The sequence below is a fragment of the Eurosta solidaginis genome, chromosome 2, assembly GCF_040869045.1.
Source record: "Eurosta solidaginis isolate ZX-2024a chromosome 2, ASM4086904v1, whole genome shotgun sequence".
NCBI lineage: Eukaryota > Metazoa > Arthropoda > Insecta > Diptera > Tephritidae > Eurosta > Eurosta solidaginis.
In genome coordinates this window covers 82487376-82515356 of record NC_090320.1, presented here as the reverse complement: position 1 = coordinate 82515356, position 27981 = coordinate 82487376, and the positions used below count along the sequence as shown (strand labels likewise).

The following is a 27981-nucleotide window of genomic DNA, read 5'->3' as shown; positions in this document are numbered from 1 at the left end:
ATACTATTATCATAAATATAACTGTTACTATTATTAAACCTATCCAAAATATGAGTTTTGATTTTATTTCACCTTTTATGACATCAATAAAGTTTATATTTTCAAATTTTAAATTTAAGTCTTCAGATTCTATATATTTAACAATTTCAAAGCTACTGAATTTATTATTTTTTACATATTTCCATATTTTTGCATCTGTGTTCTCATAAGTTACATTGTCAATCTTTGATTGATTTTTAAAAGTTACGAGATAAACTCCATTTACATTATGATTGTCAACAGTATGATTTCCTGAAACTAAAATAACACCATCTTTTATTACATCAATTTCTTTATTCCTTCTTTAATTTTTATACATCTAGTCGTTTTTCCTAACAAAATATCCACTAAACACTAAACACTAAACTTGCTTAGCTATTGCTCTTACTTCGTAAAATTTACAATCAAAAAAAATTTTTGGATACCTAATATAAATAACTATTAAATCTTTATTCTGTAATATTTTAAAACTAGAAATATCTATTAAATCTGTCACACTCAATCGTCCATGTTCGTTTGCAAAATTGTCTCTAATTTCATCTAAATGCAAAATTGCTGGATTCAAAATTCCTAATTTCCCTAAAGTTATTGTATGAATAATATTCTGTAATTCATTTAGTAAAAATTTATTCCTACGCTTCCTTAGTTGTGTAGCATGATCATTTTTATTTGCGTTTTTTATTGTCTCTGATAATTGAGAAATAACTTTAAATACTTCTGAATTTGTCATAAATTGTTTGTTGTTATTTAAAATTAACTCGTTTAATTTATTATTCATCAAAACTAAATCATCGTGATCCGGGGTACCGGCTATCCACTTCCATAAAGTCCCTAATTCATTAATTCCTCTTTTTAAACGTCTCTCCGCTTTTTTAATTGCCCTAACAACGTCTGTATTAGCTCTATTTCTGGGTCCATATTGATATGAAACTCGTCACGTATGTCAATTTCCCTAACATTATCATAACCTAAATTTTTGTTGTAATCCTCCTCATCTAGTAGTAATATTTCGGAAAAATAAGTTAAATTTGTAACATAGAAAAGGTCACCAAATTCGTTGTATAACGCTACGTCTCCATCTTCTATTAATACATAATCTTCTCTTGTATAATCGATTATATCCGTCCCTACTATAGTAATTAATGCCAGAAATATGATTAACTCCATTCCCTGTAATTAACGTTAAGATTTAATGTCATCTTTATGTACTATTCTATTCCTATAATTGATTTTAACTTTATTTCCTAAATCTTCCTTTACCACTTGCTTTTTAAATCTAGGTTTTAGCTTACTTCTCTCCCCTATAATCTTTTCATATATAACATCGCCACTTTGGTATGTTTTACTAACCCTGTTTCTATTTTCCCTATCTAACATTTTATTTTGCGCAGTCAAAAGCTTTGACCGAACTGCATCAAGTGGCACTTTATTAAAAAGTATTTGAAATTGTTTTTCTTCTATTACTGAGTGAACCGTTTTATTGTATAGATGCACAGCACGATATATCGACTCAGCAAAACTTATTAAATTATATTCGTGTTTAATGCAACGCGCGATTTCTATTACGGTCGAATGCACTCTTTCAACTTGTCCATTAGTTGTGCTATGACCTGGACTACAAACAATAATTCTTATTCCTAATCTTTGCATTAAAGATTTAAACTGCATTGTAACAAACCCAGGTTCATTATCATCCGTTATTTCCTTTAACTCAGGAAAACTTTGGATAACTTCCATTTCTTTTTCCTCCAAATTAATTTTATCTTCAATTTGCTTTACTACCAAATATTTAGAATATGCATCAATGCAAGTAATAAATTTCAAATGTTGAGCATAAAAAATATCAATATGTACTTGTTCGCCCTCTCTTTCCGGTATTGGAACTTCCCCAATTGGAATCTTTTTCGGATGCCTGTCGTATTTATTCTTGTTACATACTTCGCAATTTCTTGAATATTGTTTAAATTGCTTGTACATTTCGGGCCAATAGTACTGATCTTTGATTTGTTTTAAGTTTTCTCTATAATTGCGGTGTGCGCGATTATGAGTTTGTTCTATAATAGCCGCTTGGTCCTCCCTATTAGTAATATCATTAGGGAAAGATCTAGAATGCATACATTTTGTCGATGGGTAAGTTTCTCTTAAGACATGTTTAATTCCATAAAGCACCTCTGGTGTGCAGTAAATTGCGGTAACCAATTTTGGATTCAAATATTCTGTCAAAACCGAAGGAATATTTTCAGGTTGATCATATTCGATCAAAAAGCGTTTTATTAAATGGAAATATGGTTTCTAAGGCTGTAATTCTAGCACCCTTATCAATAAGGATTTGCTGTTTGAAATGGTTTAATAGTTTTTTTGTTGCAGCAATTTGATATTCATCACTACTTTCTGCAGAATGTTGTGTATTAGTTAAAGAGTCGCTTGAGTTACTTTCATCATTTTCCGACTCTGTTACATTATTTAAAATTTGCCGGGATAAAGCATCTGCAACCACATTTATTGCACCTGGTTTATAAATAATTTTTGGGGAAAACTCCTCAATAAATGCCCTCCATCTTTTCATTTCGATATTTGGATTTCTTTCAGAAATTGTAAATGATAACGGTTGATGGTCGGTGTGAATCTCCAAATCTCTCACCGAATAAAGGTAATTTCGTAAATTCTTCAATGCCCACACAATGGCAAATAATTCCTTTTCATTTGTCGCATAGTTTTTTTCAGTCGTGGTTAATGTTTTTGAAATAAAAGTCACTGGTCTCCCCTCTTGAGATAACACAGCTCCTACGGCTACATTTGATGCATCTGTTGTTAGAACACATTTTTTTGTAAAATCTGGTTGTATCAATTCTATCTGCTGACACAACAATCCCTTTAGTTTTTCGCAAGCAGCTATTGCCTCTTGGTCTAGATTGACAATAGTTTTTTTGATTTATATTGGGAGATTTTACCATTTTCCCATTGTAAATATTTTGTAATTGGTTTTGCTATTTTAGCATAACCTTCTATAAATTTCCTATAATATTCCGTTAAACCTAAAAATCCTCTAACCTGACGTAGAGTTCTTGGTATTGGATAATTTTTTATTGCTTCTATTTTCTTTGGATCGGTTTTAATGACCTTATGAGATACAATGTATACCAGAAACTCAACTTCTTGCTCGATAAACCTAGACTGTTCTAGAGATATTTTCATATGGGCCTTTTTCAGTACTTCTATTACCAAGTCTAAATGTTTCAAATAATCCTCCAAATTACGTGAATATACTATAATGTCATCGATGTAAACATGACAAAACTTCCCGATATATTCATGCAAAATATTATTCATAGTCCGTTGGAATATGCTGGGAGCGTTGCGAAGGCGAAAGGGCATCCGCACATACTCATACTTCCCGTTATTAACGGAGAACGCCGTTTTTTCAATATCCTCTTCTCTCATTAATATTTGATGAAATCCAGATTCGAGATCTATCGTTGAAAAATATTTTGATTCCCCCAAATTTTAAAGTATGATCTCTGGATTCGGCATCGGATATATATCCGGAATAGTTTTTTCATTTATTTTTTTAAAATCAATCACTAAGCGTAACTTAGGACTTCCATCCTTATTAATTCCCTTTTTTGGAACTACCCAACATGGAGAGTTATATGGACTCTTACTTTCCCTTATAATCCCCTTCTGCAATAGACTTTGGACTTCTTCATTAACAAAACCATTAACAGACATTGGATATGGATATTGTTTGGACCGTCTTTCCTCATCCATGCGAATTTCTGCTCTGACATCTGTGTTGAATGGTAAATCCAAATCAACATCTTCATGTTCTTTTTTTATAACATCAATTATCTTCTGACGAAGATTCTTTATATTGCCCTCTTTTGAGCTTATTTTATTATTTGGAATTTTGCTGGTACATTCTTCAGCTGGCGCTGTGGAACGTTCTTGTTCCACATTTGTTCTATTTTTTATATTATCTGCACTATTGCCGGTATCACCGTCGGCTGGCGCTGTGAAACATTGTTGTTCCACAAAGTTCACTTTATCAACCTCACTTTCTTTTTCACAACTGTGCTTCTAGCACTCTTTTCCCAAATTCATAAATTTTTCCAATTCTATTAACAATTAACTTCTGGTTTTCCAGATCCACTAAAGCGTTGACCTTCCGCAATAAATTATAACCTATAAGGAGATCTGACTCCAAGTTATCAATTTCGTAAAAAATCTCCTTAACACCAAACAGATGAATTTCGTGGTAAAATCTTATTATTGTATAACCATTAATGGTTTTTATCCTCTTATAAATATCCAATTCTTTTAGATTCCAATAAATTCCCTTCCTAATGTAACAGGATGTTGCACCTGTATCTACTAAAATTTCAAAATCCTTTTTATAGCTTGGTCATACAGATATATATATGCCAAGCTTACTTTTGGCCTAAAAAATGGCCTTCATTAATATTATTTACTCGTTGTACTTTTTCCTGTGGTTGCGCACTGACTTGCGCACCTCCAACTCTTTTATTAAAATTATTGTTTTGCGAATTGTTTCTAACTCCCTGTGGCATATATCTATTACTAGGACTATTCTCAATTTGGATCTACATCCATTGGCTCTGGACGGGTTTTTTTATCGTCGCCGAATATTGGACTATTTTTCTGCGGGTACCTCAAATTATTCTGAAACTCCTGACTTCTCCGATTATTATAAGGAAGTCAGTGGGGAGATGAATTAAGACTTTTCTGCGGGTGGCTTTGCGAATATTGCAAAGCAAATTGTGACCTCATTTGATTGGCATTTAACGCTTGAGCCTTGGCAAGGGCATTTGGCAAATCTTTCGGTGCCAAGGTAAACAATATTTGATCTAACGGGTGATTAAGCCCAGTTATAAAGGTCCGCAGAGCAGTGGCTCTGTTTTTAGAGTTTAGCTCTTTAGTTATGGGTGAGCTTGTCCCATGAGTCTTTATGGTCTTATTTATGAAAAGCGTCAACTTCTCGTTAACCTCGTTATGGAAACCTATCAGGGATTTCGATCCCTGTTTCAGGACACTCATCTCCTGTTCGATTATATGACTTGGCCTTTTGTCAGCAAAGGTAAAGTCCAGACGACTTAAAATTGCGTCGACATTCAAAACTGTTCCGTGATTGGTCAGTATATCATTGGCCTCACGGGTAATTTTATTCCTTAAAATTGTTAACGCCCCGAAATATTTCCTACTTCCCCTTGTGTACAAGGACATGGAATTATTGGCTGCTTCGCGCCAACTTACATAATTATTTATCTTACCCCCAAACTCAGGCAAAGATTTGATAAAGTCTAAAGGTTCGTCACAATTTATATTTGAATCTATTTGTTCGGGTATAAACTCGGTCACATCATCATTGGTGTTGATGGCCTGTATCTGTCGCCTCATTTGCTCTACTTCCGTTCGTAATGATGCCGTACTGGCGGCAATCAATCTAGATATTACATCCATATTAGTGGTACTATTGTTACTATTTAGTGACATTTTTGTCAAATCTTCTATCAAAGTATCCAGATCTATATATCCTTTTCAAATCTTCTTTCACAATCTTTCAGCACTTCATATAAATTTTATTTTTTAATTTTGCTTTATCTCTTCTTGTTTTCCGTTCACTTTTATAATCTTCTAATTTATATGTACATACATATAATTATTTATACATACTATGTATTAACATATACCTTAACTATTTTATTCATTAGCTTACGCTTCTTCGTCTTCGGATTCTCGTCCTTCTATTAGATCCTTTTTCGCTTTGTGGATGAATGCTGCTGTTCATATGTTGGTGGTCCTTTCACTTTCTGGAGTTACGTACTTCGCGTTTTTAGGTTTCTTGTAAGCTGACAAATATTTTTGTTTGCTTTAATTTTAGAGATTTTTTCCTTTTCTCTCTTTTTTTTGGATATACTTGTTTTATTTTAATTTTTACAGTGTTTTTTTGTTTTCTTTTCTCTCCTTTTTAGAGATACTTGTTTTATTTTAATTTTTACAGTGTTTTTTTTCACTCCGGAGGACACGCAACCTCTTTACAGGCTATCACTGCGTGGCTCCTGGCAGGATCGGCAATTAAAGTTTATGTTGGGTAAATTGAGTTTTTAAAAAACTCTTGCACTTTATTTCAATGCTGCTCAAAAACTGACTAAGCTTTACATTTTACTCTTATTTATAACTTACAAATAGTTTACAATAGGCATATTGAATAGGATGTTTATCTTAATACGATACCTTAGTAATTTTACTCCTGGCATTGCATCAGCTGGCTAACGCAATGTTAGTATGTGGAAATGGAATGTTACAACGGATTTCGTTCGTAATCAAATAGCAACGTTTAAAGAATTTGTTTATATTTGCCTCCTGATTTGAGTGGAGTCATGTTCTTAACTTGCATATGTTCCATCCCTAGGACTAGATCATTAACTGTGAAATTTTCACATTTCTCTTTTATTTCGTGTTTCTATTTTGAGATGACACCCTAGATGTGGTTCTCTGATTATGAAAAAAAAACCGAGTATCGAAGGGAAAAAGTTGTATGGGAAATCTAGTCATATAATTAACGATTAGGAGTTAAGTACGAAAACTAGGATAATCTCTTTATACGTAAAATAGGCCTTACATACAAATTTTTATGGGTTTCTTTTTATTCATGCAGGTGTGTTGCCCTAATACGTCAGTAAACGGCGGAGGAGAGTTTCCCACGCCGCCACATTGCGGATACGTCTCTCTGACTAAACGTATTTTTGGTGGGACAGCAACGGATATTGATGAATTTCCTTGGACAGCATTAATCAAATATTTTAAAGGTAATTACAATAATAACATTTTCATAATTATCACGCCTACTATATCCAGAGATATAAGCAATAATGGGAAATAATAATAGAAACACATTTACCTCCATATTCATAAAAAACAAAAATGGTTTATAAATCTTTTTAAGATAACATTTCCATGCCAACTTTTAGTTATAAGACCTTTATAAACTTAAATTTTTTTTTCTAATATGGAAGCCAGGATATGATGGAATAAATGTCCCCCACCCGTTTATGACGAAGTCAGAATAGCAATAACCAGATTGAAAAACAACAAGGCCGCGGGCGCTGATGGATTGCCTGCGGAGCTATTCAAATACGGCGGCGAGGAGTTGGTAAGGCGCATGCATCAGCTTCTTCGCAAAATATGGTCGGACGAGTGCCTGCCTGACGATTGGAATCTAAGTGTTCTTTGCCCAGTCCACAAGAAGGGGGATACTGCAAACTGCACCAACTATCGCGGAATCAGCCTTCTTAATATCGCATATGAGGTCCTGTCAATTGTATTGTGCGAAAGATTGAAGCCCACGGTGAATCGGCTGATTGGACCTTATCAGTGCGGCTTCAGACCTGGTAAATCTACCATCGACCAGATTTTCACAATGCGCCAAATCTTGGAAAAAACTGGCGAAAAAAGAATCGACACACATCACCTCTTCGTCGATTTTAAAGCCGCCTTCGACAGCACGAAAAGGGGATTCAAGGGGTTGTGTAGCGCAATATATAGCTTCTCCAACCCAATTGTCAACCTCACCTTCGAGCGGCGAATCCCGTTTCACTAACAGACGAGGCTCTGGCGACCCCAAGTTCCGTGGGGAGGGAGGGATGGCCTGAAGGTTCAATGTGGCCATATAAATCGTTCCCGAGATGGTCGGGCCAGCACCTTAATGGTGCTGTGTTACCGGAGCGTATCGGATCTGTATCCGACAAAGGACCATCACATCGATAACACTCCCCAAAGCCTTCGGGGAGTAACCTAATCGCTACAACAACAACAACAACAACAGCACGAAAAGGAGCTGCCTATATGCCGCGATGTCTGAATTTGGTTTCCCTGCAAGACTTATACGGCTGTGCAAAATGGCGTTGATCAACACCATCAGCTCAGTCAGAATTGGGAAGGACCTCTCCGAACCGTTCGAACTAAACAAGGTTTCATACAGGGTGATCCCCCTAACTTGCGATGCTGGAGAAAATTATACTAGCTGCAGAACTTAACCGCTCTGGAACAATATTATATAAAAGCGTGCAATTACTGGCATATGCCATTGATATCATCGGCCTAAACACCCGCGCCGTTAGTTCTGCTTACTCTAAACTGGAAAAAGAAGCGGTAAAGATGGGTTTGATGGTGAATGAGGACAAAACGAAGTACCTGCTATCATCGAGCAAAGAGTCAGGGCATATGCGCCTTGGCAACCACGCTACTTTTGGCAGCCATAATTTCGAAATAGTAAAAGACTCCGTTTATTTGGGAACCAGAATCAACACTAGCAACAACATCAGCTCCGAAATCCAGCGAAAAATCACTCTTGCCAATAAATGCTATTTTGGACTAGGTAGGCAATTCAAAAGTAAAGTCCTCTCTCTAAAAACGAAAATCATGCTCTACAAGTCACTTATGCTACCTGCTATATGGTGCAGAAGCATGGACCATGACAACATCAGATGAAACGGCTCTGGGAGTGTTCGAGAGAAGAGTTCTTCGAAAAATGTATGGACCTCTACGCGTTGGCGATGGCGAGTACCGAAGAAGATTTTACGATGACTTGTACGCAGACATCAACATAGTACAGCGAATTAAAACACAGCGGCTGCGCTGGCTAGGCCATGTTATGCGAATGGAGGATGACACTCCGGCCAAGAAAGTGTTTCTATCGGAACCCGCCTGTGGAAACAGAGGTAGAGGGCGGCCCCCACTCCGTTGGAAGGACCAGGTGGAAAACGATTTAAACTCCCTTGGTGAGACCAATTGGCCCCGGTTGGCAGAGAGAAGGAGCACCTGACGCGCCTTGTTGGACGGCCATAACCGTTTAAACGGTTAAGCGCCAATTAAAAAAAAAGTCAGGATATTATCTCCTTCTATAAACCGTGTTTCTATAACAATATACAACGCCATGATGAAATGCATATTGTGACGAATATTAGTGACACTAAGTGATACTCACATCCTAGTCTGATGCTAAGAAAATGAAGTCACAACAACAATAAAGCAGACAGTCACTTGTATCTACATAAACGAATCAATCATTATGTCTACACATATGTACGTACACGCAGCGGAGAAGCAACGCACAACCACATGCATATATCTGAGATACCCCCGAAAGTGTGCAACGAGAAAAGCTATAAAATCGTGCATATGTAGTTACAGCTCAGAAATTAGATAGCTGATGGCCAACTAGTAGATTCTGGAAATGGAAGCGCCTAGAAGATGCGAACGAGGAAATTAGAGAGTATAAAAGACAGCAGCAGTAGAGGCGCGATAATCAGTTGGATTTAAGACGCTATCTAGCGAGCAATAGCTGTATCATTTTAAAAATCAGTTTCGTTTAAGCAAGCTATCAGTTGCGAATTATAAGCGTTATTTTCAAGTAGTCTAAAAAAGACCATTATTGCATTATTCAATATTGGAGTTATTTATTCAACAGTTTAGTGATTCGAACTTGGCAGAAGGTTGCAAATAAGACGATTTGCAGTAAATTCGTTACAATTGGTGTCAGAAGAGGAATTGTTGAATAAAATCTGGAGATTTCGAATACATGTAACGACGGCCTTTTAACAACCTACGCCCCTGTGCGCCTACACGCACGCGCACCACTGTCTCTGCAAATAGCAATGACAATTGTCTGCAAACCAACTGCGTATTATGTGTGTATGTGTGTGAATTCAGGGCCAAGTGTTGTAGATGACATGTTTGAAGCCTTCCAATAACTTTGAGTGACTTTGGGCTAAATTGGTTGACAGTAAACCGAAAACGGTAGCGACAACAGGAAAAAGTTGTCTATAAAAGGGCCACCATCCCGTTCTTTTCTTTCAAAAAGTCTTGAATACGGTGTCGAATGAACAAAGCGCCAGTATAAGTGCAGATACAAAAAAAAATTATATATATATAAAAAAAAGAGTTTATCCAGTTTAAAGTGTAATCCACCCCTTAGTGACTATCCCAAAAGTGAGATTGAATTTGGTGCCGTTTTCTCAAGTGAACTTTGATGTTTGTCTGCCCGTAGAGAAAAATGTTTTTCAAAGAAAATTGATTTGGTTCCGGACAGATAAACCTTAGGGTTTACTGGAGAAAACGGCATTTAAATACCTTCCACGACATTGTGATGCCCTGTTTATATATTTTTATTGTTTGGTTTCCTTTTCTTAGAATCCATATCACCACAAGAAAACTCGCTTAAAGCAACGGTGCGAGGCACACGAACCACCAACTACAAACCACACCGCGTCACAGCCACCAACAGACACCACACCGAGTCACAAACACCAAAATCTACAACAAACCACACCGAACACGAAAGTCACCAGTACTACATAAAACACTCCCATTTGTCCAAACCAAAAAAAGGGAGTAAGAAAAATCGCATCCACACCAAAAGATTGCATACATCCATATTCACAACCACACGCATTTGCAACCAACACCGATACACGTAAACAAAGGACCAACCAACCTCAGCAGCACCAAATATCATCCTCCAGCATACACAACCAAACACCCAAATACAAATAAGCATCAACACCACAAGATATCATACACCCGGAAGCAACCACGCCTGCTGATCACAACCACAACAGCGACTACCAACAACTACACCAACAATAACCACGCAACACTTAAAAACACCACGACCACATATTTCTACGCACTTGGTGGTACAAAACCATACAAACACGGAAATAGTAAAAGCAACATCCAATTATCAGTACACGGTAAGCAGAAACACAACCAACGCTATTAACAGGTGAAAAATTATTTTCAAAACCACAACTTAAACACACACAAAGAGAGGGCTGCACATCACATCACACCACTCCGAACAAGAGCACGCAACATATCACATCACATCAGATCACATCACATCACGTTGTATCACACCATATCACAAACAACAATTAGCGGTGAGTTATATTTAGTCGGGCGCTGGTGTGGATTGCTGCATCAGCAGGGCTGTGGTGAGAAGAGCCCAAAAGGTAGAGAGTACACTCAGCACTTTTTCCAAATTCGCCGCAACAACGACAACATCACATTACCACGAAGGGGACCGAGAATATATTTTAGTTTTCATTTTGGTTTAAAACTAATTTTTTGTAGATGATAATTTTCTTTTCTTATTTTTTTATTTCCCTGTAATCCGTATATATGAAATACCTTTCTGAATTGTAGTTTATATTTTGTTGATTTTCTCAGTTTTTTATGCATACACATCTTTCATACATATTTAACTTGCCCAAAAACACACACACCTATGTATTAACCACTTCACACACATTTCTTTTTTTTTCGCACATACCTACATATAATTTTATTTGAATATATATTTCAATATTTTTGATACCTACTAAGTATTTGCCTAATTTTTTTTGAACTTTTTTGCGAGCTGGGTTTTTTTCCTGATTTTTTTTCTCACACCCCAATCTGTAGGCACACCAGAATCTTTTCATGTCGCACTATATCTTGATAATTTTTATATTTTTTTTCTTAATTTTCTTCACTTTGATTCCTTGACTAAAAATATAGGAATCCATTTTTTCTTCTTTTGTAAAAGGAGGATCTTCCTCCACGCACTTTGTCAAACCACATGGCACATGTGATGCCTTATTGTTCTTTTTTTCTTTTGTAAATTCCTTTTTTTTTTGGTAAATCACTTCATATGTAAACCACTTGTTTTTTTTTTATAAACTAATATACTTTCCAAACGCGTACTTCGCACTTAGCCCGCGATTATTTGAACTTTTTATTTTTTTAAACGTTTTTCATTAATTATCACGATCGCGTAAAAATGTACATGCGTATTTTCAATTTTAGAAACCGGAACTAAAGATTCCATGAGGTAATAGTACATAAGTACATGGAATAGGGTTTTTTTTTGCTCTTTATTTCTATTTTCTTTCAGCTCCCGCTGCTACAGCCTTGGTACCTGGACTGCAGATGAGCGTGAGGAGATGAGTAAGTGAATGGTTATATATAATGAATGGTAATCTCTATATAACATTGTTGTAATCTCTCTTATTTTTTTTGTTCCTTTCCCTACCATATAATCGTATGTACATATTTTATTGATCACCTTAACTATTGCTTAATGCAAGCAAGAATTAGAGATTTTAGTAAAATGGTGTTCCCGTCTGGGTTATTTTATTTTCTTGTTATCTATTTGATTTTTTTACTTTGAATATTATATGCAGTAATTGCAGTATCTTTTTTTGTTATTTTGATTGAGTGTAGACCAGGATAAGAAACAATAGAATTTAGAATTACTAATACAAATCACTAGACATAAGTAAATATAGAATTTACGAAAAATAAACTTGTATGAAGAGGAAATGAGTTACTTTGAATTTATTGGCTGAAACAGTGTCAGGAAAAATGCAGGCCCTCTAATTTTTCTTTTGTGTTAGTGTGGGTGTTGCCCTTGTGGCACACTAGGAATGAGTTAGGTGTTGCAATTTACTGACGGACGATGTTTTAGACCAGACCATTACAGACGGACGAACGTCAGGACAAGGGAACTCCACTCGGTTATCGGAGTCAAAGTGGAGTTCAAGGTTGTCCATGCCTCATGAACAAGAAGGGTGGGATGACTCCACCTGACACGGACGGCCTTCTCCCGCTTACTTTTTCTTTCCTTTCTCTTTATCTTTCAGAGGTCATTATATTCTTCTCATCTAGGTATGATATCTAAAATTTTGTTTTTGTGACTGTGGGTCGAGGAAGGTGGCTAGAACCGCGACTCAACTCCGACAAGCCCATGCCTAATCGCCACCCTTCTCGCCCCGGACCAAGCAGTTTCATTACAATGGTGCCCAACGGAATAGCCCGATCATCTCTTCATTTTTCTCACATTTCTTTCTATAAAAATTTCTTTCAGTTTTCAAATTATCAAAATATAACCCAAAATTAATTTCAATTTCCAATCACCGCTTACTATTTTGATCTAAAATAAATTTTTCGCTATTCTTATTTTTCTTATTTTCCTAGTAACTTTTTTTTGCGATATATTTTTCCTTCTATCGGACAGGTTAGGGTTACGAGGGTAGCATCACTTTCCGAGTAGCCGAAGTGATTTGTACCTGAGTAACAATTGGATAGACGGGGGGTAGTGTCAGCCCGACTTCGAAGTTCCCTTTCTTCTACTTCAACGTTTTAATAAGGTGGTATTCGGAGTCGAGACTAGCACAGTTCAAGACTTTTTTTTTGTGCAAAGATGCTCAAGCTGCTGTGGGGATGTTCCAGCAGCACCTACATGTGAGGTTTGCAGCTATTGACCACTGAGGGTAGAATAGGGTTTTAGGAAAATATGATGTTTTGCAACCACGGCTGGAGCAAGCGCTTTGACCGTAGATGTGCCCAACAGGGTAATTATAGGGGAATTAGCTGACATGGCTTCGGACAGGAAACGGGCGGACATAAGCAACACTGACCTAAATTTCGATTCCTTCGCAAGGTCAACACCAAAACACACTAACCACTAACACATACATATTCAATTTATATATTTGTTTGCATTAATTTAAAGATTCAGAAAGCAGCTTCAATTTAGATTTAAATCTGAATTTGATTAAGTTTTAGTAAGAAGAAAACACCAGTTGTTTTTGCATTGTAGCTTTTCATTTAAATTTTATTCTACGAGAAAAAAACGAATTCATAATTGTGGGAAATTTACTTTTAAATTTTTTTGGAAAAAGGAAAGTTAATGTCAAAATACATTTAGGCGTAGATCAACATTTGAAAAAAAACACACCCAATTTGAATTTTTATTGTATATGCTGTTTTTTTTTGCTTTTTTACATTATTCTAATGAATTAGCTTTTAGAAAACTATAAGCGATTGGAGTCAAACATGTATATCTAGTTTAAATTTTTTTCTTAATTTTCTTTATATTTTTTTATAAAATTCCTTGCACTTCATCATAGAAGAAACCAAATATTAGGTATTAGAGCGATTATTTAATTAAATTTTTTTATTAAATCTTTTTACAAAAAAAAAAAAAAAAAAAAGTTTTCAATTCTGTAGGGGATACCGAATTTTGAACCTCAGACTTTTAAGAAATCTACATATCCGCCTGCGCACACACATTTATATTCTAATTTTACCTGAACACATATATATTATTTCACATATAGTAATTCATTTCATATTTTTTTATTATTATTATTACTATTATTATTATTAACATATAAATGTTTATCCTGACACAACAATTTAAAACAAAATTATATTAAAGTGCCAGTCACGTGTTATAAAATTTAACTTCTTAGGTGTAATTAATTAAACAGAAAGAAAGGATGAAAGTAGTAGCAGAAGTAGAGGGAAGGAAAGTGAAATATACCAATAATAATTAACATTAACATATTAGAGAAAATAGATATATATATTGTAAAAGAATACATATATGTTCATACATACTCATTCTGTACATAACTAGTATTTATCCATTATTGTAATTATTGTAAAAACTGGTCACCTCGTTTTTGAAAAGCAGTGTATTAGTTAGTTGCCTTAATCTAACAGGAAGAGAGTTCCGAAGACGAACCACACTTATAAAGAACTGGCGTTCAGAGGTGAGAGTTCTGTGTCTAGTATAGACAAGCTGTACTGACCTTGAATATTGGAGAAACTGCAGCCTTTGAAACAGGTAGCTTGGCTCCTTAGTATGGATAACCTTATGTATGAATACCAGCACTCTGACTTTTAACAGGTTTTCAAAGGAAATGTTTAGCAACTTTTTGGCATAAGCAGACACATGGTCAAGTCGTTTAAGCCCAAATACATACTTAGCAATGTTGCTATAAACAACATTAAGTTTGTTCTTACATACATAGTCACAGTTAGCAAAAATCTCACATCCATACAGTAGCGTAAGTATTAAATACGCTTTCGCAAGAATAATTCTAATGTTGAAAGGAGTGAAGTACTGTGCTAGTAAGAGGGTACGAAGCATTCCATACACTTTACCTACTGATCTAAAGATGTGATTATTCCACGTCAGAGTATTGTTAAAGATTAGACCAAGATTTTTCGCTGTGTCAATATATTCAATGACTGCTCCGCCCAACATTACTTTGTTTAAAGCTTGTGTATCGAAGGTTTTCCTGCGAATGACAATACATTTCGATTTGTCAGGATTTATTGACAAGCCATTGGCAGATGCCCATATACCTATTTGGTTCAAGTCGGAGTTAAGTTCGTTAATACATATGTCAATACGATTTTGGGGACGGCATACATATAATTGGACATCATCAGCATAAATATGAACATTACAATATCTTAAAGTATTAGGTAAGTCATTAACATACAACGCGAACAACAGAGGCCCCAGGATAGAACCTTGCGGAACACCCCTGAGTACAGGTACGAAATTAGACTTTCTGCCACCAGCGTACACAGCCTGAGATCTGTCAGCAAGGTAAGACCCAATCAAAGCAATGGCATAACTAGAGAAATTAAACAAATTTTTAAGCTTACAACATAGAACGTCGTGGTCGACTGAGTCAAATGCTTTGGAATGGTCGAGCAGTGTTAAAAAGGCTAGATTACTGCCATCAATTTCCATCCGAATGCTCTCGATTACGTTCAACAGTGCCGAAGTGCAACTACGCTTCGATCTGTAACCAGACTGTTGGTCTGTAAGAAGTTTGTTATCCCGCACATATGACATTATTTGTCTATGCATGATACGCTCAGTCACTTTTGACAGGAACGGTAGGATAGAAATGGGTCTGTACTCATTATTTTTCTTATGTACAGGAATAATCTTGGCAGCTTTCCAACACCTTGGAAAACACAAGTCGTTAAGATAGAATCTATTAAGTGGGTCACATGCGGCAGGATCATAGGTAGTATAATTTTAAGAAACTTTGCACTGATTCCATCAAATCCAGCAGCATTGGATTTTACTGAGAGTATGGCTTGCACGACATCACAGTCATCAACACATACAAAATCAAGAGGACTGGCACAGATATGTACACGATCACAATAGTTATTAAGACATTTACGAGGATTGGATACAGGAAAACTAGCAAAATTATTGTTCAATTCATCCAAATCAGTGGAAATAGGTACACTTGTCTTAGTTCGCTGTGACCAACACGTTAGTAGTAGAAGACACCGAAAAGTCACTTAGTTTTACTCGAAAGCTGTCTATGCTGGAGATGTCTGATCAGGGAGAGGATCTGCTGACGGGAGGAGCATTCGGGGGAGCTAGGCCACGCATACACCTGGAAACGAAGAGCAGGAGGTACGACGAACCACCGCACCGCCTGCAGATCGCATGGACAATTTGAATGCAATCATGGAAACGATCTCACAGCAAAACCAGATCGTACTGGAGGCAATGGACGAGTTTCGGAAGATGAGGGCCGAAGTGTTGCGTCTAAGTAATCGCGCAGCCGATGTAGAGTCATCGATTCAAGCGCCAGCAGTAGCATCTCCCCCAGCATCTACCTCAACACCAGGGCACAGCAACGAGAGGGCAAGTAGGGAAACTAGCGGCAACACTCAGCTACGGGAAGATAGGCTTAGGGACAATTACGGCAGAAAGCGGATCGATCTTCATAAGTGGAACCTTAAGATCGACGGGTCGCCGAAGGGAATGTGAGTCGAAATTTTGGTGATATTGCAGTACCAGTTGAGTTACGAGCAGATACTTGCAGATTTTCACTGTTTAGTGACTGGCTCGGCGCACAAATGGTACTTGCAGGTCTTGGAAGATAACGTAGATGATCCACACTTCGACTCCTCTCGCCTAAAAGCGGAACTTTTGGCCCAATTCAAATCGGCAGACTCGGACTATGAGGTGATCCGCGAGATCATCGAGACGAAGCAACTCCCGCAAGAGAGTTTCGACGAGTTTTACGCCGATATCCATGATCTCACCTTCCGCCTGAGAACAAGAATTCCGGAGCCAGAGCTGGTGAATATAATAAAAGGAAACCTTAAGCCATTTTTGGCCAATTTAACTTTTAGCTCCAAGTTGATGACCCTAGCTGAATTGAAACATGAGTGCAAGCGAGCAGAGAAGCTCATGAAAGAAAATAGGGCCAGGTTTAAAGCAGTAAGCGAAGTGGGGGTTGATTATTGTGAAACAGGTGCAGAAATAGAAGCTTTCAATAGGAACACTAGGGACATGACAGGGTCAAATAAAATGAAGCCCGGTCCCGCCTCTTCGCGTGATCTGTCGAAACCCAACCCTCCTTCCTGCAATCCTTCGTCATACAACCCCAATCTAAATGTGTGTGAATCGTCCAATAATAATAGTAAAAGTGTTAGCAGTGTCCAAAACCAAACTTTTTGTTCGTCACCATTTCACCTTATGTTGTGCTTTGCTTGTGGAATGCCGGTTGACTACTATATTAGAAACCCGGCTGAAGCAGCAAAGGAGAGTAAATGTAAGTCCTCTTTCCACCTGATGAAGTGTTTTGCATGTGGTTAAGATTCGTTCTTCTGTGTGTTCAAACCAAAGGCGGGAAACCGGGGTCTGGCGTGTGCATGCGTATTTTCAATTTTAGAAACCGGAACTAAAGATTCCATGAGGTAATAGTACATAATAGTACATAAGTACATGGAATAGGATTTTTTTTGCTCTTTATTTCTATTTTCTTTCAGCTCCCGCTGCTACAGGTTTGATACCTGGACTGCAGATGAGCGTGAGGAGATGAGTAAGTGAATGGTTATATATAATGCATGGTAATCTCTATATAACATTGTTGTAATCTCTCTTATTTTTTTTGTTTCTTTGCCTACCATATAATCGTATGTACATATTTTATTGATCACCTTAACTATTGCTTAATGCAAGCAAGAATTAGAGATTTTAATAAAAGGGTGTTACCGTCTGGGTTATTTTATTTTCTTGTTATCTATTTGATTTTTTTACATTGAATATTATATATTATATATTGGCGGCCACCGTGGTGTGATGGTAGCGTGCTCCGCCTATCACACCGTATGCCCTGGCTTCAACTCCCGGGCAAAGCAACATCAAAATTTTAGAAATAAGATTTTTCAATTAGAAGAAAATTTTTCTAAGCGGGGTCGCCCCTCGGCAGTGTCTGGCAAGCGCTCCGATTGTATTTCTGCCATGAAAAGCTCTCAGTGAAAACTCATCTGCCTTGCAGATGCCGTTCGGAGTCGGCATAAAACATGTAGGTCCCGTCCGGCCAATTTGTAGGGAAAAATCAAGAGGAGCACGACACAAATTTGAAGAGAAGCTCGGCCTTAGATCTCTTCAGAGGTTATCGCGCCTTACATTTATTTATTTTTTTATTATATTCAGTCATTGCAGTATCTTTTTTTGTTATTTTGATTGAGTGGGGACCAGGATAAGAAACAATAGAATTTAGAATTACTAATACAAATCACTAGACATAAGTAAACATTGAATTTGTGAAAAATATACTTGTATGAACAGGAAATGAGTTACTTTGAATTTATTGGCTGAAACAGTGTCAGGAAAAATGCAGGCCTTCTAAGTTTTCTTTTGTGTTAGTGTGGGTGTTGCCCTTAAGGCACACTAGGCATGAGTTAGGTGTTGCAACTTACTGACGGACGATGATTTAGACCAGACCATTACAGACGGACGAACGTCAGGACAGGGGAACTCCACTCGGTTATCGGAGTCAAATTGGAATTCAAGGTTGTCCATGCCTCATGAACAAGAAGGGTGGGATGACTCCACCTGACACGGACGGTCTTCTCCCGCTTACTTTTTCTTTCTTTTCTCTTTATCTTTCACAGGTCCCTATATTCTTCTCATCTAGGCGCTATATCTAAAATTTTGTTTTTGTGACTGTGGGTCGAGGAAGGTGGCAAGAACCGCGCCTCAACGCCGAAGAGCTACCACCATGCCTAATCGCCACCCTTCTCGCCCCGGACCAAGCAGTTTCATTACAAGGGCGCCCAACGGAATAGCCCGATCATCTTTTCATTTTTCTCACATTTCTTTCTATAAAAATTTCCTTCAGTTTTCAAATTATCAAAATATAACCCAACATTAATTTCAATTTCCCATCACCGCTTACAATTTTGATCTAAACTAACTTTTTCGCTATTCTTATTTTTCTTATTTTCCTAGTAACTTTTTTTTTTGCGATATATTTTTCCTTCTATCGGACAGATTAGGGTTACGAGGGTAGCATCACTTTCCGAGTAGCTGAAGTGATTTGTACCTGAGTAACAATTGGATAGACGGGGGGTAGTTCCAGCCCGACTTCGAAGTTCCCTTTCTTCTACTTCAACGTTTTAATAAGGTGGTATTCGAAGTCGAGACTAGCACAGTTCAAGACTTTTTTTTGTGGCAAAGATGCTCAAGCTGCCATGTGGATGTTCCAGCAGCACCTACATGTGAGGTTTGCAGCTATTGACCACTGGGGGTAGAATAGGGTTTTAGGAAAATATGATGTTTTGCAACCACGGCTGGAGCAAGCGCTTTGACCGTAGATGTGCCAAACAGGGTAATTACAGGGGAATTAGCTGACATGACTTCGGACAGGAAACGGACATAAGCAAGACTGACCTAAATTTCGATTCCTTCGCAAGGTCAACACCAAAACACACTAACCACTAACACATATATATTCAATTTATATATTTGTTTGCATTAATTTAAAGATTCAGAAAGCAGCTTCAATTTAGATTTAAATCTGAATTTGATTAAGTTTTAGTAAGAAGAAAACACCAGTTTTTTTTGCATTGTAGCTTTTCATTTAAATTTTATTCTACGAAAAACAAAAACAAATTCATAATTGTGGGAAATTTACTTTTAAATTTTTTTGGAAAAAGGAAATATTAGTTTTTGAGTTAATGTCAAAATACATTTAGGCGTAGATCAACATTTGAAAAAACACACCCAATTTGAATTTTCGTTGTATATGCTTTTTTTTGCTTTTTAACATTATTCGAATGAATTAGCTTTTGGGAAACTATAAGCAATTGGAGTCAAACATGTATATCTAGTTTTAATTTTTTTCTTAATTTTCTTTATATTTTTTTATAAAATTCCTTGCACTTCATCATAGAAGAAACCAAATATTAGGTATTAGAGCGATTATTTCATTAAATTTTTTTATTAAATCTTGTTACAAAAAAAAAAAAAACACGTTCTGAATTCTGTAGAGGATACCGAATTTTGGACCTCACTAGACTTTTAAAAAATCTACACATCCACCTGCGCATACACATTTATATTCTAATTTTACCTGAACACATATATATTATTTCACATATAGTAATTCATTTCATATTTTGAATTTGAATTGATTTCTACACATTAATTTTTGAATTTTTTTTTGCATATCTTTTAACACACACGTACATTTATATAAATAACACCTGTCTAATATAGATCTTTATAAGATTCAAATTACAGCCTTTTTTTGCGTTAATTTTAAAATTTTTGGGAGTTTATCACGTCGCGAATTTCGTCGTTTGATACAAAGAATTACATTTTTTTTTGGGAATTTTCAATTCTATTAATACCTTTTTTGTGTTTTTCTTGCATAACCGTAAAAAGTAAAGCTTGAATAATAGCTTTAGACCATTCTCGGTAAATTTTCTTTTGATTGCTTTTTGTGTACCTCATCTCAGTAGTACATGGATAGGCAACAACAGGAAGAAGAAATACGAAGGCCAGGATTAGGTATTTTTAATAGCAATAGACGGAGGCCGGTCACTCGAAGCATCTCTAGAGCACTCGTGAACCAGGTAGTTGGGTCTGTATTCACAGAGATAGACACAGGTATAGAGATTCCGGTAGACTTCCTGCAAACCGATTTCCTTAGCCGTTGTTCTGCCAGAGTTTTTGGAAATTTTAAGCAGATTGACAGGGGGAGGAAAGAGTTCGCTGTGGCCAACACGTTAGTAGTAGAAGACACCGAAAAGTCCCTTAGTTTTACTCTAAAGCTGTCTATGCTGGAGATGTCTGATCAGGGAGAGGATCTGCTGACGGGAGGAGCATTCGGGGGAGCTAGACCACGCAGACCACATGGAAACGAAGAGCAGGAGGGACGACGAACCACTGCACTGCCTGCAGATCGCATGGACAATTTGAATGCAATCATGGAAACGATATCACAGCAAAACCAGATCGTACTGGAGGCAATGGACGAGTTTCGGAAGATGAGGGCCGACGTGTCGCGTCTAAGTAATCGCGTAGCCGATGTAGAGTCATCGATTCAAGCGCCAGCAGCAGCACCTCCCCCAGCATCTACCACAACACCAGGGCACATCAACGAGAGGGCAAGTAGGGAAACTAGCGGTAACACTCAGCTACGGGAGGATAGGCTTAGGGACAATTACGGCGGAAAGCGGATCGATCTTCATAAGTGGAACCTTAAGTTCGACGGATCGCCGAAGGGAATGACAGTCGAAAGTTTCGTTTTTAGGGTAGAGCGAATGAGATTGCAGTACCAGTTGAGTTACGAGCAGATACTTGCAGATTTTCACTGTTTAGTGACTGGCACGGCGCACAAATGGTACTGGCAGGTCTTGGAAGATAACGTAGATGATCCACACTTCGACTACTATCGCCTAAAAGCGGAACTTTTGGCCCAATTCAAATCGGCAGACTCGGACTATGATGTGATCCGCGAGATCATGGAGAGGAAGCAACTCCCGCAAGAGAGTTTCGACGAGTTTTACGCCGATATCCATGATCTCACCTTCCGGCTGAGAACAAGAATTCCGGAGCCAGAGCTGGTGAATATAATAAAAGGAAACCTTAAGCCATTTTTGGCCAATTTAACTTTTAGCTCCAAGTTGACGACCCTAGCTGAATTGAAACATGAGTGCAAGCGAGCAGAGAAACTCATGAAAGAAAATAGGGCCAGCTTTAAAGCAGTAAGCGAAGTGGGGGTTGATTATTGTGAAACAGGTGCAGAAATAGAAGCTTTCAATAAGAACACTAGGGACATGACAGGGTCGAATAAAATGAAGCCCGGTCCCGCCTCTTCGCGTGATCTGTCGAAACTCAACCCTCCTTCCTGCAATCCTTTGTCGTACAACCCCAATCTAAATGTGTGTGAATCGTCCAATAATAATAGTAAAAGTGTTAGTAGTGTCCAAAACCAAACTTTTTGTTCGTCACCATTTCACCTTATGTTGTGCTTTGCTTGTGGAATGCCGGTGGACTACTATATTAGAAACCCGGCTGAAGCAGCAAAGGACAGTAAATGTAAGTCCTCTTCCCACCTGATGAAGTGTTTTGCGTGTGGTAAAGATTCGTCCTTCTGTGTGTTCAAACCAGAGGCGGGAAACCGGGGTCTGGCAGAGATGTCCGGGCACTCTGTCCAGATGAAAGATCACCCGGAAAACCGAGAGATAAATTAGAAGAAGAAACAATCAAGATTTTGAAACGTGAAGAAATAGTAGGAGAACAGGATAAAGAAGGAAAAGAAAAGAAACCAAGGATAGAAAAAGATAGTTTGCACATCAGGAAATTAAGGTGTGAAGAAGCCCGTAGACGCATATTCTGCGGGGAGTTAGATAAACGAAGAAATAAAAATACAAATAGGAACTACAACAAAATACAGAAAAGAATTTTAGAAGAATAAGAAATAAGATAATAGCCACAATCGTTACAATTAAGGGTGATAACCGATTTTTTGCAAGAACCGAGATAGGGGATTGGGAAGTATTAGCGTTATTAGACTCAGGTGCAGGAGCTTGTTGTTTAGGAAAATATTCGGAAAAAAATTAAAGGATAAAGAACATCTGATCCTACCAGCCAAGGGACAGCATATACGGACGGCTAATGGAGGCGAAACACCCGTACAGGGTGTTATAACTTTACCAGTACGGTGGGATGGGATGACCCAGGATCTGGAATTTTTGATTGTCCCTGGCCTACAGCAGGAGGTCTATTTAGGGGTTGACAGCAGGCGTTTCAGCTTAGTGTTGTTAATAGGGGACGCAGTGATACGTCTAAGAGTGTTGTCGTATCAGAACTTGCACCCGCCGAGGGTGATCTGTGTTTTGATGCAGTGCAACATACGCTAAGTCCCGAGGAAAACAAAACGTTAGAGGGCATCAAGGCACAGTTTCCGTCGTTTGCTGTTCTAGGACTGGGAAAAACCGACATGGAGGAACACATTATTGAAGTCACTGATGAACACCTACCCGTGAAGCAAAGGTATTATCCTATTTCACCCGCAATACAGAAATTAATATACAACGAGCTCGATCGCATGCTAGAGATGGGAGTAATAGAAGAAACCAACAGGTGCTGGAACTAACCTGTGTCCCTTGTAATCAAAGGAACCAAGAACAGACTGTGCCTCGATACCCGAAAAGTTAATGAACGCACCATTAAAGACGCCTACCCACTCCCACACATAGATGGTATTTTAAGTCGACTATAAAATAGCCGCTATATATCCGCCATCGACTTAAAAGACGCGTTTTGACAGATACCACTAGAAAGAAAATCGGGAGAAAAGACGGCTTTCACTGTACCTGGGAGACCCTTATACCATTTCACGGTAATGCCTTTCGGGCTGTGTAACGCTGCACAGCGCATGGGCCGACTAATGGACAAAGTGATACCCGCTTCCCTCCGTGAATCCGTATTTGTGTATATAGATGACTTACTTGTGTGTTCAGAGGATTTTTCGTCCCATTTATATTTGTTATCTGTTGTAGCTAAATGTCTTCAGGATGCGAAATTGACGATCAACGTTGAGAAAAGCAAATTTTGTTACAAGGAAGTGCGCTATCTCGGATACGTGGTCAGGGACGGATGCATCCGTACAGACGATAGTAAAATAGCGGCGATGCGAGACTTAACGGAGCCACGAACTCCGAAACAGCTTAGAAGGTTCCTGGGGATGACGGGATGGTATAGACGATTCATTCAAGACTACGCCGCCATTGCGGCGTTTCAGACGGCTACGAAGGAGTTTGGTAGAAACAGCACATGGATCGCCTTCAGGTGGACCCGGTGGAATCCACAAGACCCTGTCACGTATCCGAGAAAGATATGATTGGCCCGGTATCGTTACAGGCGTACACACACTCGTTAAAGCATGCGAAATATGTAAAGGCAACAAAACACAAAACGCCTTCCACAAACCAAACATGGGAAAGCAGCACCTCACTGATAGGCCTTTTCAACGTTTGTTCGTCGATTTCATTGGTCCATATCCACGTACTTGTGATGGTAATGTTTATATATTTGTATGTTAGATCATTTTTCAAAATTTGTCTTCCTTAAGCCAATGCGAAAAGCCACCTCTGCCGAAGTCGTGAAATATTTAGAGAGAGACGTGTTCCATATTTTCGGAGTACCTGAGTATGTGCATTCAGACAACGGAAAGCAATTTACGTCAGATATATTTACTTCCTTCTTGAAGAAGTATGGTACAACGCACATAAAAACAGCATTTTACTCGCCACATGGGAATGCCGCAGAGAGGGTTAGCCGCTCCGTGTTGCAAATCATCCGGTCATACATTAAAGGAAACCAAAAGAATTGGGATAGAGCTGTAAGCGACGCAGCATTTGCCCTTCGCAGTGTCGTACATACGGCAATAAGTACGTCGCCATATGCAGCTGTGTTTGGAATCCCGATGATGCAACACGGCGCGTTATACGAAATATGCAGGAAATTGAGTGCCCTGAAAGATACTGACGTCGAAGTAGAGACAACAGAATTTAAGATGCACATACTCAGGGAGAAGATCATGAAGAAACTCAAATTGGCACACGAAAGAAGTAAAAGAACGTATGACCTCAGAAGCAGAGATGTTGTTTTTAAAGTAGGGCAAAGAGTATACTGCCGCAATTTTGAACAAAGTTCAAAAGTAGATAATTTCAACGCAAAACCTGCACCAAAGCAAGTTAAGTGCATTGTACTTAGGGTCATTGGCAACTCGATGTACGAGTTAGGAGATACTAGCGGCAAAGCATTAGGGGTATACCACGGAAAAGATCTTTTCGCGGCTTAAGATATATGTTCTATATAGTCCTTGTAACCAATGTAAAGTGTAGCTTGTTCTCAAATTATGTTTTATGTTATTTATTGCTAACGACGGTAGAAATTCTCTAGACCAATAACACACTCTGACTAAGTATTCGACTTGACCAGGTGTTTATTAACCATTTTGTTTATTTATTGATTGATTTATTTATTTATTTATTTGTGTGATTATTTTAGTATTTATACATTTAAATTTTGCTTTTTTTTACCACCTACGATGGACACTATCGCCTAACAACATTAATCTGTGATATAGAATAAGATTAACCTGTGATATAGATTTAGATTAATCTGTGATAAAGATTTAGGCTAACTTGCAATATAGACTTAGATTTTCTTTACCAGTGATACCTTATATAAGTAGTTTTAATACCCAGTGATTTTAATAGTAGAATAGTTGTCCATGTGTCTATATGTCTTAATATGAGCGTAAAGGGTACAACTCTGTAAAGCCCGGCATTGGCAGTGGGTCGAGGCCACACGTCGGGTCAGAGATGAGAGGAATCAGCGGCTGCGTTATAAAATTTTCTTACGCACACGCTCCATGACGCAGGCATCATCAGCGGATGCGAGCCTGTAACGAAGCCTTTTAACAACCTACGCCCCTATACGTCTACATGCACGCGCACCACTGTCTCAGCAAATAGCAATGCCAATTGGCTGCCATCCAACTGCGTATTATGTGTATATGTGTGTGAATACAGGGCCAAGTGTTGTAGATAACATGCTTGAAGCCTTCCAGGAACTTTGAGTGACTTTGGGCTAAAGTGGGTTGACAGTAAACCGAAACCGGTAGCGACAATAGGAACATTTTTTCTATAAAAGGACCACCATCCCGTTCTTTTCTTTCAAAAAGTCTTGAATACGGTGTTGAATCAACAACGCGCGGGTGCAGATACAAAAAAAATTATATATATATATAAAAAAAAAAAGAGTTTATCCAGTTTAAAGTGTTAATGTGATAAACCGTAGGGAAGCGGTTAAGTGAAAGCGCCGCATCCAAAATAAATAGTACCTCTACAACCAACAGTTCCAGATCCACCAACGGTAAGTACCACCACTATTCCCGTATACCTAAAGCACCTACTGTAGTCCCAAGCCTATAACCTTCCATTAAAACCAGCATAATTTATCTAACCCCCCTCTTTTCATCGTATAGTTTCGGTTCAAGGAAACCAGCCACCGCCGTCGGTGCTAGGCACCACAAATCCACAAACGGTAAGTTAAAGACATCCACCCCTTAGTGACTATCCCAAAAGTGAGATTCAATTTGGTGCCGTTTTCTCAAGTGAACTTTGTAGTTTGTCTGCCCGTAGAGAAAAATGTTTTTCAAAGAAAATTGATTTGGTTTAGGACCTTAGGGTTTACTGGAGAAAACGGCCTTTAAATACCTTCCACGACATTGTGATGCCTTGCTTATATATTATTATTGTTTGGTTTCCTTCGCTTAAAGCAACGGTGCGAGGCACACGAACCACCAACTACAAACCACACCGCGTCACAGCTACCAACAGACACCACACCGAGTCACAAACACCAAAATCTACAACAAACCACACCGAACACGAAAGCCACTAGTACTACATAAAACACTCCCATTTGTCCAAACCAAAAAAAAGGAGTAAGAAAAATCGCATCCACACCAAAAGATTGCATACATCCATATTCACAACCACACGCATTTGCAACCAATACCGATACACGTAAACAAAGGACCAACTAACCTCAGCAGCACCAAATATCATCCTCCAGCATACACAACCAAACACCCAAATACAAATAAGCATCAACACCACAAGATATCATACACCCGGAAGCAACCACGCCTGCTGATCACAACCACACCAGCGACTACCAACAACCACACCAACAATAACAACGCAACACTTAAAAACACCACGACCACATATTTCTACGCACTTGATGATACAAAACCGTACAAACACGGAAATAGTAAAAGCAACATCCAACCATCAATACACGGTAAGCACAAACACAACCAACGCTAACAGGTAAAAATTATTTTCCAAAACACAACTTAAACACACACAAAGAGAGGGCTGCACATCACATCACACCACTCCGAACAAGAGCACGCAACATATCACATCACATCAGATCACATCACATCACGTTGTATCACACCATATCACAAACAACAATTACCGGTGAGTTATATTTAGTCGGTCGCTGGTGTGGATTGCTGCATCAGCAGGGCTGTGGTGAGAAGAGCCCAAAAGGTAGAGAGTACACTCAACACTTTTTCCAAAATCGCCGCAACAACGACAACGTCACATTACCATGAAAAAATAATTTTAAATATAAATAAAAAATTAAAAATTAAAAATAATTTTTTTAGATTATAAGTTTCTTTTCTTATTTTTTGAATTTCCCTGTAATCCGGATATATAAATACCTTTCTGAATTGTAGTTTATATTTTGTTGATTTTCTCAGTTTTTTATGCATACACATCTTTCATACATATTTAACTTGCCCAAAAACACACACAGCTATGTACTAACCACTTCACACACATTTCTTTTCGCACATACCTACATATAATTTTATTTGCTTATATATTTCAATATTTTGGTACTTACTAAGTATTTGCCTAATTTTTTTTTTGAACTTTTTTGCGAGCTGGGTTTTTTTCCTGAGTTTTTTTCTCACACCCCAATCTGTAGGCACACCAGAATCTTTTCATGTCGCACTATATCTTGATAATTTTTATATTTTTTTTCTTAATTTTCTTCACTTCGATTCCTTGACTAAAAACATAGGAATCCTTTTCCTTTTTTTCGCTTTGGATTTCCTTTTTTTTCTTTTTTTGTAAAAGGATCTTCCTCCACGCACTTTGTCAAACCACATGACACATGTGATGCCTTATTGTTCTTTTTTTTTCTTT

General features: G+C 37.9%; 1 protein-coding gene across 1 annotated transcript in view; it reads left to right on the top strand.

Annotated features, from left to right (window-relative positions):
- The window catches only part of LOC137240038 (serine protease easter-like), a 164194-nt gene that overhangs the window by 94542 nt on the left and 41671 nt on the right, over nucleotides 1–27981 (top strand). The window contains exon 5 of the mRNA XM_067765935.1: nucleotides 6716–6866. Within this exon, the coding sequence (XP_067622036.1) occupies nucleotides 6716–6866 (151 nt within the window). The remainder of the gene's footprint in view (nucleotides 1–6715; nucleotides 6867–27981) is intronic.